General features: G+C 44.0%; 1 protein-coding gene across 3 annotated transcripts in view; it reads right to left on the reverse strand.

The window, feature by feature from the left end:
* Positions 1-9,202, reverse strand: part of FLI1 (Fli-1 proto-oncogene, ETS transcription factor) — an 89,385-nt gene extending 80,183 nt beyond the window's left edge. The window contains exons 1-2 of one of the 3 annotated variants that reach the window (XM_014278746.3): positions 8,850-9,202; positions 6,738-6,819 (exon numbers count right to left, since the gene is read on the reverse strand). In XM_014278746.3, the coding sequence (XP_014134221.1) occupies positions 6,738-6,776 (39 nt within the window). In that variant the 5' untranslated portion in view covers positions 6,777-6,819; positions 8,850-9,202. Of the gene's footprint in view, positions 1-6,710; positions 6,820-8,849 lie in introns of all 3 variants that reach the window. The other 2 variants (XM_014278745.3, XM_014278748.3) reach the window with 2 other exon arrangements.
* Positions 9,203-18,190: the final 8,988 nt, after the last annotated feature.

Raw genomic sequence — 18,190 nt, forward strand, 5'->3', positions numbered from 1 at the left:
AACCCCCATTCTTACAAGCAAAAAGCCCAAACTACAGCCCTGGGATTTGATCCCCAGAAACGAATCCCAATTCTAAACTAAAGTAACTGGGCAAACCTCTGCTTTTCAGCTCCAGAAATAAAAAGTAGTCAGTAGAGTTTGCCAGCCCCAGGACTGAAGGATCGGGTCCCTCCTACCTCCTACCTCTACCTGCCATGGTCTACAGGAATAGCCCATGGGATCTGGGAACTTGAAGCCGGAAAGTTATTCACTGCTAATCGGTACGAAGTAAAATACAATGTCTTAAAAGTGGTGTGGAGAAGATGCAGTAGCTTTGAAGCTGCATCGCAATTAGGCGAAGAGTGGGGTAAGCAGTGTCCTGGCTAGTTTTATTTGAGCTCCATGTCCCAATAAAACAGCCCCCGCCCTCCCTTCCTCCCCCATCCCGCAATTATTGAAAAGCTAAGGCACAAAAAAACAAAAATACTGAAGGCCAAAAGAACAGACTGCAGTGCACTAGCTCCAAACGTCTGGCCCCTCGCTTGAGGCCATAATTAATTTGAGATTTATTTTTATTGGAGAACCCAGTCTCGTCTGACCTTAGCCAAACAAGACTTCAGCTAGACCCTTGATGCGCTTGAATGGAACAGAATATTTCTCTCTAACTTCTCTTCAGGCGTCCGTGCCTGCTTTGAATTTGTTCCTCAGACTTCATATATTTGGAGATTTGCAGGAAAGATTTAAAGCATTTTTCCCCCTTAGCATTCACTTTCTTTTTCTTCCCTTTTTGCTCCCCATTCCCTCCACACCTCCCCTCTTCCTAAACACAAAGCTGGGAGAGCATAGGAAAGGCTGGAATACAAAATTCCCTGCACACAACATGTTGGCGGGGGGCGTTTTTTTTCTGTAAATTGTGAAAGAATGGAGCCATTAGAAGGTCGCAGAGTTTGGGAAGGGGACTGGTTGCTCGAATGCTGCTGTCTAAAGGCGGGAGTCACTGTAAAAGTTTGTCCCTTGTGCCCAAGAGCCTGGTTTATTTTAGAAAGCTCCATCATGCTACATTTCCAGGAGAGAAACAACATTTCTCCCACCTTCTTAACCTAAATTCAAAGCGTGTCTTGAAGGTAAAACGGGGAACAAACAATGCCAGTCCTTCCCCAAGCAGCCCTGGGGTTAAGCACGGGAAAAAAATGTCAGGCAGGATTCTCTGGACAGCGGGAAATGGAAAGGGATTTTTCTATTTAAAATAGAGAGGTAGGTGCAAACGAGTACTAAATCTTGAAGCACCAAGTTGTCATAAGACATTCATCAACGACTTGCCAAAGTGCAACAATTTATCAGTGTTTCTACCTCAAGAAATGACCCCCCTTCCAAAAAAACAAACAAAAAAACCCCCCAAGAACGACTCGGTATATACGTAGATTAATCACGAAGTGTGAGAATGACGTAAGGAGTTCACAGCAGCTTCTGCTCACTCTACCCCAGCCGACAAAGCTACTGCAACTCCCACCTTCTCTGGAGGTGCCTGGTCTCGTCCTCCCGAGCCCAAGTGGGAGGAATCGAAATTCTACGGGACGCCAGGAATTGGGGTTGGGGGTGGGGGATGGGAAGAGAAAAAAAGGGGGAAGAAAAAAAAAAAAAGAAGAGGCAGAAACGGATAACGCACTAGAGGATGCTCTCAGGAGCAACACTAGCTGTTCCTAAGAGCGCGGTGCAGGTTTCTATCCGCTCCACATTTCGAGCATCCTTGAGCACCTGTGGGGTGACCCGTGCGCAGGTCCCGCTGCAGCGCCTTCCCCTCGTTGATTCACCGGGCAGTATCTCTACCGCCAGATATATGTTGAGAAAAAAAAAAAAAAATCACGGGATATTCTGTCCTTGCAACCTGTCCCCGAGCAGCCTCTGGCTGCTACTGTTGAGCGGGAAAGATGCCGTGCCAGGGTTTGTCAGGAGCCTTCGCATCGCTCGCTCCAAAGAAAATCTCGCTGTTTTGTCCTTAATAAAAAAAATACTAAAAATTAACCTCCCCTTCTCTATTTAGGGCTTCTGTAAACCTTCTAGGCAGAGTGAAAGCAAGAACAAACCAAATATTGTTTCCAGCTACCCAGACTATTTGCCTCCATGAATATGCTCCTTTGTGCGGTACCACAAACGCTATGCCTGCGTGAAACCCGCTCCTGCAGCGCCCAGCCCCGCGCCCGCGGGTGGCAGGTCCGTCGCGCCCCTGCGGAGCGCTGGGCTGCAGGCCCTTTTCCGCCCCAGGTCGCCAAGGGGAGCCCGCAGTCGCCTGGTGGGTGTCCCCCCAAGCCCTCCGGGGGGTCGGGTCGGGGGGGCGAGCCCGCTGCCCTCCTCCGAGAGCGCCGGGTGTGCGCGGGTCCAAGGCACCCCAGCCCTTGCCGGAGCTGTTTTTGGGGAACCCCCTCACATACCCCCACCTCGGGGGACGGCTTTAAGCATCACCCTGCTGCGCGGCAGAGGAAAGGGGGAGAGCAGGGGTGATGCCGGGATGCCCGCTCCCGTGTGCGGGGGAGCATCACCGCCCGCTCCTTCGGCTTCTCCTCCTCCTGCACAGGCCAAGAGGCTTCACCCTCAAGTCGTGCCTCAAGCTGGCGGGGCTGGTACCTGGAAAGGGGGCTCCAGGAGAAGGGGGCGGGGGTTCACCCCGGCCCCGGGATGCTCTGCAGAGCCCCGAGAGCTCCAGGCGCTGCCCGGGGGGGGGGCAGGAGCTGTGTTTACAAGCTGAGGAACCGAAAGCAGAAGCAATGACTTTGTGCGGAGGGGAGCGATTGGAGATCAGTTGCCAAAGGGCCTAAGAAAAGCGCGGGTGAATAACACACCCTCAAAATTATTCTTGTACCGCCTTTACACACATATTAAACCGCAAACTGGCAGTACAGAAGGGAAGCAAAGGCTGCCGTGGCTGGGAGTAGCTTGTGGCAATGGTAATAATTAAAAATCCAGTATTCAGAGGTCATGTTGCTTTGCTTATAGCCCTAATTCTTTCCATATCCCTACAGTCAGGTCTTCAGTGCTGTCTTTTAAAATTTAATTTCCCAATTATATTACATGTTTCATTCTCTAAAGTCAAATACTCATGTTTAGATGAGATTAGCACCCTCTGATATACTGTAAATTATTAAGTACTTGCAGATCAGTAAGTCCCATAACGGTATGATGAATAGAAATACTTTATCAGTTATGTAGAATAAACCAGTAAACATCAAAATGATCTTTTACATTTATGATTTCCTACCCCTCTATCGCATTAAGGCCCATAAAAGAAGCATGTATGAGAGAGAAGATGGGGCAGTCCTTTTGTGAGGTTATACAGGATCTTTCAACAGTGCTTTAGATACAGAACCATGGGTCCTATGTGGTTGTGATGCAAATCAAGGTTACAACACCGAGAAGCTGAACTTCACCAGTATGACTCAACATAAACTACCCTTGTTAAAACATTTTAAAAATTAAATCCTCCTCTTCCTCCTCCGGCTACCTAGCTCCACCCCTCCCTTTTGCATTTTGAAAGCCACGACAAGAAAAACAGTGTGGCCTGAAGGTGGTCATAGGCTATTTTGTACCCCAGGGATATGGCAGCGAATTTGTTCCTCCTGGGAGCTCCTGTGGAACGCCCTGCTAGTGACCCTCTCTTTGTTACAACATCTTAGAGACAAGGCATTTTTCTGTACAAGCACTTAATAAACATAGAGTTTATATACATGGTGCATTTGTTGAAGAGGATTTATAGAAGACATTGATCTCAGTCTTGCTTTTTCTGCTGTGTAATGCAGGTAGTGTACACATCACCAGCTGAAATCCCACAAAAGTAATAAATAAAATACTTCCCTCTCCCACAAGATGAGCAAATAAGTTTTTCTGGAGAAGGAATGACATGAAAGAAAATAATTTTTTAAAAAAGAAAAAAGATCTGGGAAGAGAGGAACTGGTACTCAGCCTCCTGCTTTTCAAACTTCTTGCTCACCACAGCTTGGGAAGTCCTCAGAGATCAGCATGGGGAAGCAGGAAAGAGAAGGCAAGTGCTGTCTAAATCTGAACAGCACCTTGTCCTTACACAGCACTTCCATCCATGTTTTAAAGATGAAGAAATAGAGGAACAGAGAGTTGAAGTGTCTTGCTCAGGAACATTGAGCCCACTCTGTCAGGGCTTGGATCTGTACCCACGTTTCCCGACTATCTGTCTGTATCATCAGCCAATCCCACCTCTTCTATAAATAAGCTGGTTACCATCAGACTCCCTGTTGGCTCTGGATGCATTCAAGTCAGTAGAAACTGTCATCAAACTCAGAGGGACCAGAGGTTGTCCTCACCTATGTGTTTAAGCTTCTAATTCTCTTGAATTTAACCATGTTCCTACTTACATGAACAGCCCCACTGGTCTGAATGACATACTCAGGAACTGTTTTGCACTACTGGTACCAGTAAGCCCAACTTAAAACTTCTAAGAATCAATGGGAGATATTTCCTTTGTCTTCAGAAGACTTTGGATCAGTCTTAAGAGACTTCTGTCAAAATCCCATTGAGTTTTTTTCAGCACAGGAACAAGTCATTTCCCCAATGACATTGGTGTGAATGAAGCTTTACAGACAAAGTATCAATGACAAGGTCCTTGCCCAAAATAACAGCAGCTGACGGTGAAGGGTTGTAATAAAAGGCAGAGTTCAGCATCACACAGCTCTCTTATCCCTCTGCCACTGAAGCACTGGATGCAAGTCCAGCCTGAGGAGTTCTTTCTGGTAGATAAAACACATACTTATGCAAAGAGAACTTTGTCCAAGCACTTTGCCTGCAGGATTGTACTTAATGAGAAGACTATCCCAACACTGTTATGGACAGACTCACTCAATCCTGCTGGAATTATTTAGGCCTCGATCTTGGTTCCACTTAATTCAAAAGGAATTTTACTACTAACTGGAACGGCAGCTGGATCTAGCCTCACAACAAAAGGCAATGATACCATAATATAGGATGTCAAAGGGCCTTCATCTCTTCATTGTAAACAGAACACATCTCAGATCATTTCCCACATACAGGAACTCCAAAGAGAAATGAACACTAAAGCTAGGCACAGGCTGTGTAACATGTTTCTTTACTTGAACTTTGAATTTGCTTTCATGAGACTTGAATTTCATTTGTTTTCCACTGAGCTTCTATCCTTCCAGAATCTGGTCCAAAGCTATATGAATTTAATAAGCAACATTAAACCATTAACATTTCCTGAGATGCCGAGGTAGGAGTGTGGTTTTAGGGGTTATCAACTGAATGTGGAATCTTGACCATTCCTGGTCAGATTTGCTCTAGAAACCTGGTCCAGAGAGTGACACAAGTTCACCCAATCAGGGAATACAAGTAATGCCACATGATCTGGGATTCATCCCACCAAGTCTGCATTTTAAATACTAATATTCCTAACAAACTATCTGCAAAATGAGCCATAGCCTAGAGATTATATAAAGAAATAATTCTGTGAATCATTTCTAATAATGTGTACATACATGAAAATCACAATTGGTGCATGGATCATTGACTACGAGGAAAGGAGAAAAAAAAAGATACTAAATTCCTGTAATAAATTATTCATTACAAATTATCCACCCAGCTCTAGTTAACACCCTTCTGTGTTTCTTCAGCTTGGGAGAGAAGAGGCTTGTGTTTTAGATTTTCCCTAAGTGCTGTTGCATGCAGGGTTTGCCTTAAACGTGTAACCCAGATGTCCCAGGCTTGGTTTATTTACATTCTTGGGAACTGTTGTGGAAAAAAAACTATATGATGTCAAATATAATATAGCACTCAATTGAGCTATAAAGGGGCAAGGCTGTGCCAACCCTTCTTTGGTATTTGTTTTAATCTTATGAAAAAGAGAGGCAGAAGTGGCCCATCAAAATACATTCTAAGATCCACTTTTTTTACTAAAAACAGAGATACACAAACAACTATTTAGAGTGCGAGATCTGGTAGTATCTGGCATTAGCCCTTATCAGTAAAACCAGCTGAAGTCATATTGCCTGCTAAATTGTATGGAAACATTGCTCAAGAAAAACCATAAGTAACACTGTGAAAGAAATCCCAGTATTATATAGCGTTGCCTGGTGTGACAATCCAATTCTTCAGTAACTGAAAGGTATGTTTTGGTTTAACTCATCAAATATTTTTTCCCCTCTAAATCCATTCTGAAATGTACCTTCCAAAAAACTATAACCTCACATATCATCTTGCACATTGAATTCAGTAGTTGGCACAACAGAGAAGTAGTGGGATATTAAATGAAATTTAGCTCTGGTTCAAGACTAAATGGTATCTAGGAAATCAGAAAATTAGAAGCCAATTTAAGAAACCACTATGATATAACGTTGGTAGCACACCACCACTATCATATTGGTTTCAGAACAACAAACCACTACTATAACATAATTCAGGACACCCTCACTGTAATTCTGGTTATAGTATAGCTCATCAAACCAAACATCAATGCATTATAAAAGACAAGACCACTTTAAGATACAGTTGGTCCCTGATGATGCAACTTTTGACTGAACCCTGCATATTTCCAGAATGGTAACTGTGATACTTGGAGACCCTAACACTCTCCCACTGGAGGTAGAGGGATTTTATTTTTTTTTTTTTTTCCTGCTAAATTCAGTGAGAATGGAAATGAGATTTTAAACTAACACAAATGACTATGAATTTTGGAGGATTGTAATTTTAGACATTACCTGTTTAAAGATGCTGTCATGTCTTACCTTGACGTAAGACGAAGTGTCTGGTACAGTCTGAAACATCCTTACTTGTTTAGTAGATATATTTAAAGGTCCTAAAATTGATCTGAAATTAAAAAAAATCATATATATGTACATAGAAAAGTAAAGAAACAAAGCATTGTTTAAAAAGTAAGATTAGCAATAAAATTCAAAGAGAAGTGATCAAGCATTTAGGTGTACTTTTCCAAGGACCCGGAAGGACGTCCACCACAGTAACTAAAAGTCAAGTAATAGGCAGGTTTTCATAAAGCAGGGGTTTATTTCCATGCTTTAATAAGAGTTTGGTTCTGCTTTCGGATTCTGCCCCTCTCCTCAGGAAACGAGCCTTCTTCACTTTTGACCAGAGCAGAGGGAAATGTTTGACATTTGATTAACTGAATTTCTTAGCCAACAATTAAAAGCCAGCTGAAATACTCATGTTTTCATGTCGAGACTAGTTAACCCTATTGACTTGTATCCAAGGGTTTCACTTGGCTAAATGAAGGGCAGTTGCCTTTTGTGACTCATTGAAACCATTCCGAGCCATTAACCTGCCGGCCTCTATTGATTTAAAGAACCTTTCTCACCAATAATAATTAAACAATAAATTAAAAAAAAAATAGCGAACGGAAGTATCATTCCAAATAGCAATAAACCCCCCCGGGTTGTCAATCTCAGCCCTTCTTTTTCGGATAGTGCCGTTACTCAGTCAAACTTAGCTATGCTTTATCTCAGGCGTGCATCAATGCAGTACATCTGTTTTTCTGTACTTCTAAGACTTGATGATCTCCTGATGAACAGGTTTTTTTGCCTCCCCCCCCCCCCCCGCCCCCGCCCCCCCGCAAGTCATCACTACAGAGATGCAGAGATTAACAACGATCGTGAAAAATGTAATGGTGTGTGGGAAAATAAATCTGCAGTCACTAAAATACCGACAACTGTTTTTTGCCCCCCGCTCTTCTCGGGATCTTTAGTCCCCTTGGCAAGCGCCAGAAAGCGATTAGCTTAGTGTAATTAGTGCATCGTTAAGAAGTACGACCCCCCGCCCCCCCTACCTCTCCGTTAGCATGCAGCTCCTAAGTGCTGTTATTCTGACGGTCCCATTTTCCTGGGGGTCCCATTTTAGTGGGGTAGGAAAAGTTAGAAATTTACCCAGAATTTACTATAGAAAATTTATGCTAAGAATTAGAAATATGCATAAAGAGTTGTGCGCAAGTGGTCAGTGCTCTTGGGTCGGGTGCTTTTTTGCAAGCCCTTCAGGAAAAGCTGTGGGGTCCTAACTTTGCAGCTAGTTCAGTTTGTCCAGCTGTAACACAAGCCAGACGCCGCCGGTTAATCGCGATATATCCTTCGTTTGGTTAATGAAGAAGCCCTGGGCGCGCTGGAGCTGCCTGCTCCCTCACCCCGGGAGCTGCCAGCCCTCCGCCGCGCTCAGCGCCCTTCCTCGCCCCCAGCAACGCCGAGCAGCCGGGGGGACACCTCCGTGCCCCCAAACCAGCGCCACGGACTTGCTTCAAAACATCTGCTGATTTAAAAAAAAAACACCCACACAAACAACCCAAAAAAAACCCTACAGCCCAATAACTCTGGAAAATAAAAGTTCGCTATCTGCACGTACCACCCCCCCACCCCCCCACCCCTTTTATTGATTTTTAAAGCATTTATTACTCGGCCAGCTGGCACAGAAGGGCAACTGATTATAAAATCGACAATGTGTTTCTGATAAGTACAATTCTTTTTTCTGTCGTCCTCCCTCCTAACACATTCCAGTTTCTTTTGCTTCTGAACTTGCAACGGGGGGGTGGGGGTAGACAGAGTTGAGGGACAATTTTGCTTAGCCAGTAAATTTTCTAGGGTCAAGGATTCACATATCAGTTTCCCCTGCTCCCCTCTTTACCCCTGATTAGCACTCCCCCCCCCCCCCCCCTTATAATTACACATGTTCATATAAATAAATACATCTGCGTATTTGGAGCTAGTCTTACCAAGTCTGCTGTGGATTATTTATCCATCGTATTGCCCTGCCAGCATCAGTCGCTATATAAAAGGGCCTCTTAAAACTACTTTTAGATTCGCCTCTTGCTTATTCTTATTACTATTATTTAAATGACTCACCTTTTATACCCTTTCCCCTCAACCAGTGGCAGACCAGTGTGTAAAGATCCAGGTTGAGACCAAAAATAAAACTCCCCACCAGTTCTGGATTACTACCCTGCCGCTGCAGTTTTGCAAAGAGGAGAGATTAAACTTGTTAGATCCAAAGCAGCGCTGAAGTTAAAATTCCCAGCCCATCCAGACAGGCTGCATCAACCAGGCATTTCCTCAGGGGGCTTCTGTAATGCTCGCAGCTCCAGGACGTGCTTTCCTTTCCCTCTCTTCTGTGCCCTCTACTTTTCATTTGATTTCCGTTTTCCCCCTTATCAATATTTCAGCTGCTCCCTCAGATTAATCATAGCTATGTGACATCTTCGCCCAATGAGCCTGCCTGGCGCTATTCGCAACTTTATAGAAAAAAAAAAAAAAAAAAAAGGAAGGGAAAAAAAAAGAAAAATTCACAACTTTCTTAAAAAAAATATTACTGAGGAGTCAAGCCCAAAAGAGACGCTGAGTGGAGCTCAAGTGCTACTTTAAATCCCCTTTTTTTAAATAAGGAAGTTTCAAATATCCGTTTTTAAATCATTGTTCCTTACTTTGAGCTTTTTTTCCTGACTCTTACCTTGAAAATAGTTAACCCATTTCCCCCTGAAGTAGAACTGAAAATATGACAGACGGTGCTGCAGATGCACATGGCTGGAAAAGCAAGATGAAATTGTCTCGAAACTATTCTCTCTATTGGATCAAGAATTCAGCATTTCCCTCTGCAAGCCGAAACCTCCAGATCCTTTTAGCTATTTAATAATACTCTATGAAATAGCAACGCATTTAGGGAGGGAAAGGAAACACATCTTCAATTCAGGGGTGGATTTTCCCCCAACGGGGTCGTGTTTCTGGTGCATATTGTCATCTCAGAAGGGTTCGCAGATAATATTTTGCACTAACCTGGGGAAGGAACTTCCAGGGGTTTTAGTACGACATCAATTTTAAATGTAACCCTCAGAAGGGTTACCAAAACTATTTGGAAAATGTCCTTCCACGCTCTATTCTCTTTCTCTCCTTCCCGCTTTGCCCCAAATTCCAACATATTGAAACATTTTTCTCCTTAATAAGAGGAACATATAAAGTGAAGGGGTGAAAGGGCAACTTGGGAGCCGTGCCTAGAGCTCCGCACACCATTTACTCTCTGGTAGACGAGGCATTTAGCATTCCTCCCAATTTCCAAAGAAAACAGACTCAGACCTGTACCCAGTGACCAGGGACCTCGCTAGAGCCACTTTTTAATATAGAAATTCTTTGGATTCTTTGTTATTATAATTGTTGTTGTTGTTTTTTGTGTTAAGAGAAATAGTTTCCTAGGCAAGGTAAAGCAAGAGGGATTTTAGGGAGAAGCTAACTTCTAATGGAAGGAAAAAAAATCAAAGCGACAGGGGGAACTTGTGAGGTGCGTAGGAAAGAAAGGGAATCGGAACAAAAATAATCAGCATTGCCACTTCTAAATGGCTTAAAAAAAATAATCGCTTACATTGGGGTAAAAATGTCATTTGCAAGCCTTAATCTCATTATTCTGTGGGGATGTGAACAACTCTTTCTGCATACTCACAACTGAGCTAGCTAGTGACCGAATCAGATCACATTTCAAAGTCATTTTTCATTCTTTTCTCACGTTTCCACGTGTGAATTACACAAAACTCGTAGCTGAAGAGGAGCCCCGAGGGTTTACTATTGTGTTAACAAAACCCTCTTCCTCTTATTTTTGTTGAGGGGCAGCTAACAGGCATGTGCTTCTCTCCTCTGTGCCTTTCCCCCCACAGGTTTCCTTTATTTTTTAAGCAAACGTACCCAAAAATCTCTGACAGGGACCCCTGAGCACACACTTACTAAGCTGCAATGAAATAAACTTTAAAGGTTGGTGTTAACAAAAACTTAGGACGTTAAGCACTTACAAGTTCAGGGGAAATACTTGCCCTGAATCCTGAGCTGTGCTTGCTACCTCTTGTAATCAAACCCCACAATCGAGTCAAGAAACCCATGTGGCTAGTTGCAGTCATCTTGGGAGCTTTACTAGCCCAAAAGAAAATTGCTGGCAAATTGGAAACAGCTGTAGCATTGGAGACAAAAAAACCCCAACCAAAACCAAACCAAAAAAACCCCACACCACCCACACCCCCCCCCGCTACACTCCTGAGCAGAGAAAGTTACAGAAGTTTTATTTATACAAATAGCTCCAACTGCAGACATGACATTTCAAGTTTTTATCAACAAACCGTAGGTGACTTGTGTATAAGCAACATTTCAACATTCATCACTGGCAGGGATTTTGTAAAGATACTTATGAAACCTCTCCCTCTCGCACACAGGCGCTGCCAGTTTGCTCCTGTGGCAGCTGCTCTTGCCTGTGCCTATGCCCCCTTTAACAGGGTGCTAGCAACACAAACAGTGACATAAAACCCACAGAGAATTTTATCCAAGGGGTGGGATTGGGGGGGAACCTGACAAATGCTTGATTCTCATAAGCCTGTCGGACAATTGCTAGAACAAATGAAACAGTGGAAAAGCTCGGAGTCCTGCAAAATGTGCTCTTTTCATGTTTTCTATTTATTAGATACGTTAAGAGAAAACAGACTCATATGAGTCCCAAATGTAGGCAGAGTATTAAAAGAGGCATGTGTATGCTCCAGCAATTACAGCTGAATTTGATTAAAAACGTCATGAGGACTGCAAAAGCAGGAGTTACCTGATACACTAACCCTGAGGTTCCTTTAGGATGAATTATAACACAATTCATTTTATTTTAATAGGTCACTATAAGATTAACTGTTTAAGGATGGAGCTGTGCTATAAATGTTTACATCAAACCAGAAATAAGCAAGCTTTACTTTCTGGTTGTTTAGAAATAATGTTTATTACATTTTAAAATTCCTCAACATGTTGATTAGAAATAAGGGGAAAGTATGTGAAGTCAAAAGGAGTTCCAGTGCTTGACATGTAACCACACACACACTTATGTGCTTCAGTTTCTCTTTCCTAGGAGGAAAATGTGGTGATTTTTAAACTGGCCGTCATCATTTCCACATGCTATGGGAGAATAATGACAACAAATTTTTCCCCGCCCTGCACCTTTCATGGTCTTGGTTCAAAATTTGAATGCACTTTGTAGCCTGGGCCCATGGTCAGGAAGACCACCCAGCACCTGGGTGACAACTCTGCCTCAGTAGGCCAGAGAAATCAGCCCCCACAACAGCCAGATTTGTGTGGGGGGGAGGGAGAAAGCTTGAAGACCCATCCGTGACCAAGGGGCAAAATTTCACAGGCATGAAGGGCTTCAAAACACCTTCCCACTTTCTGTTCCCAAAGCGGGGACCCTGTCTTTGAACTTGCTTTAGCTGGTACAAACATATCCCACAGACAGGTCCAAGAGACTGAATAAAATTAGCTTCATAAATTTTCCCCTCAAGAAAGAAAGAAAGGGTGAATCAGAACTACCATGAAGAGATGATCATCTGATTTTTCATCTGGTGTACTTCTGGGGAGTTTTTGGATGAGATAAGAACCCCTCTGCGGCTGCAAGGTTTTTTTCTCCTGTGCTATCTTTAAGCAACATCTGATATAATAGGTACTTGTGTATGGCTGGAACTCCAAGGAGCAGTTGAATTTAATTTTCATCATAATAGCACCATATTTCTGAAACTAAAATATGAATTATATAGGAAATTCCTACCTGTTAAAGTGTATTTTCATTTACAATTGACAAGCCAGGCAAATTTCAAATTTTAGCATGAAAAGAGATTTCTGTAATGTTTACTTCGAGGAAAACCGAAATTATAATCTCAAAAAGGTTTCATTCAGAGAAATCAGAAAGACCCATTTCAATGAAGATAGGCTGTTTCATTTCTACTAGTCGATGTAACTAAAAGCACTTTGACAAATTCCACTGAAAATCAGCAAAACCACTATAAATATTTTTGGGGAAAACCTTCCAGCTTTGCTAAATCACTCTCTACCAGGACAAACACCTTTGAAACAGAATATGTTTCACCCTGGTCTAATATTAATGATGAATGTGATTGGTATATTAAAATAAATAATCATAAATTATTGATAAAATCGTTATCACAACAAAAGAAAAGCTTTAGTTACAGAGATAAAATGAGGGGATAGGAGAAAAGAAATTGCCATAATTGTTAGATTCTGTATTATTCTTGAAAAAGGAATGTTGGGTGAAGGTTCATGTATGTCCCAGGAATTATAAATTTTGCTTAATAGGAACAAGATTTTTCACTTTTGCTGAACTGTCTTGATTTGAGGACATGTTACTGTTCAGACTATTTACTTTGACTATTGTTTGTTGAAAGTTAGAAAAAGTGTGGGTTTTGGTTTTGTTTTGAAAGACATGATCATTTACAAAATGTTGGAGTTTCTACTCCCTATTGTTTATAAACATTCGAGGAAATTTTTTACTGTCCCTAGGATGCCATGTAACTCTCCTGTTAAACCAGTTCTGGTTTGTGACTGGGCTCTTTTGGTCCTCAGTTCATGTGTTTTTTCTTTAGTTTTCTTACTAGACTTTAGCAATATCCTCCTGCAGTTAGGTTAGGCAGAATACAAATGTTCTAATGAAAGACTCAACATTTCCTGACCCAAATACCATTTATTAGACAAAAGGGTGGGAAGAAAAGTTTAAGGACAGGGTGGTAAGACCTTAGGACCCATGAGAGCATCTTAGTGGCAGAAGTGGGACAGAAATCATTGCGAACCCTTTAGGCCACGCAAGCTCTGATCCTCCTGAGTGCTCCCCGCCAGCCGTTGCACGGAGCCTACACTCTCCTGGGACCTCACTGCTGGAGATGTGGCCCCTGGTGATGCCGTTTTTACAGGGATTTTTGCGTTCAGCCCCTTCAACGTTCATTCGGTGACAAAACACCTGTTGGCCATGCTGCCCCTTGCAGCTGCACCTGGAGAGATTTACCTGAGCAGCCACGGCCACGGGTGACGGGGCTGCTGCCCGTTCCGAGGTCCCCGAATGAAGATGGGTCATGCTGAGGTCTCCTCCATGGCAGGGACATCTGAGGTGAATGGTGCCTGGGGCCTCCTTCATGCCCCTGAGGGGTCTTCAAGCTTGTTGAAGGGCAAGGGGACATGCTATGGGGGACATGGCCCTCGAGGGGAGGAAGGGTCTGTGCTGGGGGGGACCCTGCAGCCCTTAGGGGGCAGAGGGAACGGGGCCCTGCGGTCCTCCCCGTGCCAGACAAAATGGCAGGACGTGTTGTGAGGAGCGCCCCACCCTGTCAGTCTCAGCCCGTCAGGGGTTTGCAATTGGCCGTTCTCCCCCAGAGGGCGGGTCAAGGGCCACGGGCAGCCAATGGGAAGTGCAGGGCACTTCACACCTCTCCAGAGCAGCCGTGAAATGGCCGTTGTTCTGCTCCCCTCAGCCGCCATGGCAGCTGCGGCACTCGGCACGTTCCTCCCCAAAATCCCTGTGCTCCCTGTCTTGCGCCCTCTTTTGCCCCTCTTTTTTCAGAGGAGGGTCCATCTTCTGCACCCTTTTTTGCCCTATATGCCTAGTGTGCCCCTTCAAGTAAATAATACCAATATTTTTCATCCCAAATGAGCCCCTGCCACTCTCTTTCACTTTCACATGCCAGCATAAACACCTGCCTAGCGAACTAGAAAAATAGAAGAAAAAAGTAAAAGAAATTAAAAGCAAGCCTCTTCCTCTGGCAGAGTTTTGCCTCAAGAAAAGAGAAGTGGCCGTGACCCCAAGTTCACTGCAAGATTCACTGTTACTTTGCTTTTTCGTCACTGATTTTACATGAGGCACCTCTTCCAGGAGAAGGGAAGATCAAAATCTTTTTTTGAAATGTAAAACTTGAGGTTGCCCTTGTCTCCTTCATGGCTCCCCCTCCTTGTGTAGTCCAGCTCCACAGCTTGATCCCTTTGTGTCTGGTCCTTCTGGGATTTCTTTTTTGCTTTCTTTAAGCAAAACCCTAAAGTCTTGCACTGTGCTGACGGGAACACGCAGCTCCCTCAGAGCCTCCCTGGCCATTTTTTGCTTGAGCTCCTGAAGTAGCTGCGGCTCAGAGACCAGGCAGCCTATGAAGACACATCTGGAGCTCTAAAGCTCCATCTGCTCTGGTGTCCACAGAAAAACAAACAACCAAGCAAACACATCAATTATTTCTTTCCAGAGGTTAATTTCTTGAAAACATCTCACCTTGTATTTGAGCCAGTGTGGATGGTAAAGGAGGTAAAGGATGATAAAGGAGGGAAGAGAGCGAGAAGAGAGTCAGCTCCACCAAAAGGCAACATAAACAGCTGAATGCATGGGAAGGAAACAAAAAGGAAAAAAAAAAAAAAGAGAGAGGTAATTTAAAGCAAAAGAAATGGCTAAAACAGGAGCTTGATGCAATTCCAAGTGTTTTGACACGGAAGCATGTTTCCCATTCCACTTCTCTGCAGAGAAGGTTTCTCTTCGAATTAGATGAACCGTAAAATAAAAAGGAAATTTAGAACAACACTGTAAAATGGTGTTTTACAGCCCTTTCCACGAAAGGCTTTCCCTTGAAGAGCTCTTATACCTCAGGCCTTGTCTACGCACTATCATCAGACAGCTTGGAGTATACCAGTCAAATTAAAGCATTTCAGTGCCCGCTCCTCCCGAGCGAGGCTGCAGCTTTTCGGTATAAAGGTGCTTTATGTGAGAGTAACTATTCCCATATGGAAAGGAGCGATGATTTGGGAAATCTCTCTGGCTAATATTATGAAGTGCTTGCTGTGAGCATTTGCTGTATCCTGAAATGGCTCAATGTCAGGGCATATCCCTGTTTGCTGGCAGGGCCTTGGGGACATCTCTAGCAGAACAGAGACTACAGAAAGAACCGAGTTCAGTAAGACTTTATTTTGACCGGTGGTTTATGGGCCAGCCTCCTTTGAAGATGAAAGTAATGTTCCCTATGCAAGGAAAGGAGATGGGAGGAATGCAGATTTGCCTCGGACAACAAAGGTGTGGAGGGGATGAGGCAGGGATTTGGAGATTCACAAGTGAAAGAGAAACCTGTGAAGAAGGGAAGGCTTGGCTTCCTTCTGTGCCCATGACAGAGAGCACTTGAGGAATATGCTCAGAGGTGCCTGCCCCATGGGCACTGCCTGGAGCATTGGTTCAGCTCTGGTGCCCTGACCACACCAACCCTGGGACACTGGAACTCACTACTGAAGCTGGATGTGTGTTAGGACTGTGACAACAAGGGGAGGAAAACTGAAGATGCTGGAGCAAGTTAACTACAGAGTAGCTGCATCCAAACGAAAGGCTGTACCAGTAAATGAGAAAAAAAAACCCACCCACCCACCCACCCAGATAAGAATACCTTTAACTCAGCTAAATCAGTGCAAAGTATGTGGTGGTCCAGGGTTCTGCAGCTGATGGTTGTTGGAAATAAATGTTACATAAAGCTCTCTTTCCACTCAGTAGCTAAGATATGAAAGATATGTCACAAATCACACGTTTTAAGGTAAAACCAGACCACCTCTCCTCCATGACATTGTTTGCAAGTCTTTTCCTATTTAGAAACAAGCCTCAGAACATGAAGACTTCATCTAGTTGGCTTTCATAGGAAGGGTATACAGACTTCATCTAGTTGGCTTTCAGAGGAAGGGTATACAACCTCACTTTTTCATTCCACAACCATGCTTAGAGACAGTCTTTTGAGCTGTCTAGAACAATGTGAATTACTCTTGTCTGGTATAACTCGCCCAGATATTTTTGTCTTTGAAAAACATTACAGATGAAGCCTACACACTTTTCCAGTTACTATCAAAAACCTTGTCCACATGGGGATAAAAGGTGATTATAAAAATATCCTAGTGACCATTGTGAACAGCTACTACCTCGTCCTGTTGGTACTAAGCCACATTGCTCTAGGTGGCATATGAACAAAGACCAGATGATGCTCTGGGCCCCAGAGAGCTTCTAGATTTACACAACACATTATAAAATCCTGTAGTGTGATAGACTGACCTGTGAGCTGCTGTTGAAGCCAGCATGTGCTCTGCAATCCTTGAAAATCAAGCAGTTTATTTTAGGAGCCTGCCTATGGATTGAGTAGCTTAAATTTGGGCTCCTAATTGGAAAATATTCCAAGTCTATAAAGAGATCAAGATGTTTCCTTTTTCCATCCCAGGCACAAGCCCCCCCTGAACAACTAAAAGTGAATCCCCTCTAAGCACTGTTTGCTGCGGGGAACTGAAGTCGTGACACTGAGTCACACATCCTTGGGTCTTTAGAGGTGTCCGGTTGCTCGCTCAACGTGTTGACTCTGCTCCAGTCACTAGCCCTATTTCCTGGACTTATCTCACCGACCAGATTTCCCCTCCTCTTTCTCCCTCCTGTGGCTCATAAACACTTGAAATCTACTGTAAACCCAATCTAGGCTCACAGCTTGTTGTGAGTACAAGCAGCAGCAGATAGCAGGAGATAAGGAGTGAGGCCACATTGTCTTTTTCCAGCCTGCACTGAATATTCACTTTTAAATCTGAAAATTGTTTGCTTAAGGAAAAGGAAATGTGCATGTGTGCTTTGGGGGTCAGCAAGAGAGGGGAGGAAAAAGAGGAAGGGAGCTGTTTTAGAGACCAAATTGGGTCGTACGAAAGGGAGGATTGATGGAGATTGATGAAGGAAGTTCAATGAAGGTCCCAGTGCAATGGGCACTTGTAAACCCTCTGCTCCTGTTATCCTGCCCTGTTCCGAAGCATCAGACCATTCCCAAAGGGGAGGTGGTGTTTCCGCAGTGGAGCCCTTGGATGACCATCTCCCTCCACGCACTCCAAGGCCAGGTTTTACTGGAGTGACACCCAGTGGGAAGTTGCCCAAGCCATGGGGAAGGGCTCCAGGCTGTGTCCACATGAGAGAAGCTCTGCCGAACTGCTGTGCTATTGGTGTGACTTAATCACTAAACTGGTAAAATATCGCAGTGTAAACACACTCATACCCGCTGCTCAAACTGGAATGCTGGAACGGTGGGAAATCTTACCTCCCCTCTCCTGCATGCATGGAAAACACTCTGTATTTCATGTCCCAGCAGCACCAGATGACATATTGTCACTTGTCCATATCAGCTACTGCTCACACCAGCAGAACTAACTTATTTCACTTCCCGGATCAAGAGGAGGTCAGGTCTAACTGCGGGCTTTGGTAAGCACAGTTCTGTTGATGCCCGTGAAGCAGTGTGATTCCTGCCTGACAGCACTCTGCCGGCAGCATCATGGTGCTGGGGTGGTTGCAGTGACAAAATAATGTACTTTTGCAGGTGCAGCTGACTTTGCTCATGTGGTGGTTTTATTGCACAGCTACAATGCAGAGCTGCAGC

The sequence above is a fragment of the Falco cherrug genome, chromosome 17, assembly GCF_023634085.1.
Source record: "Falco cherrug isolate bFalChe1 chromosome 17, bFalChe1.pri, whole genome shotgun sequence".
In the NCBI taxonomy this organism is placed as follows: Eukaryota; Metazoa; Chordata; class Aves; order Falconiformes; family Falconidae; genus Falco; species Falco cherrug.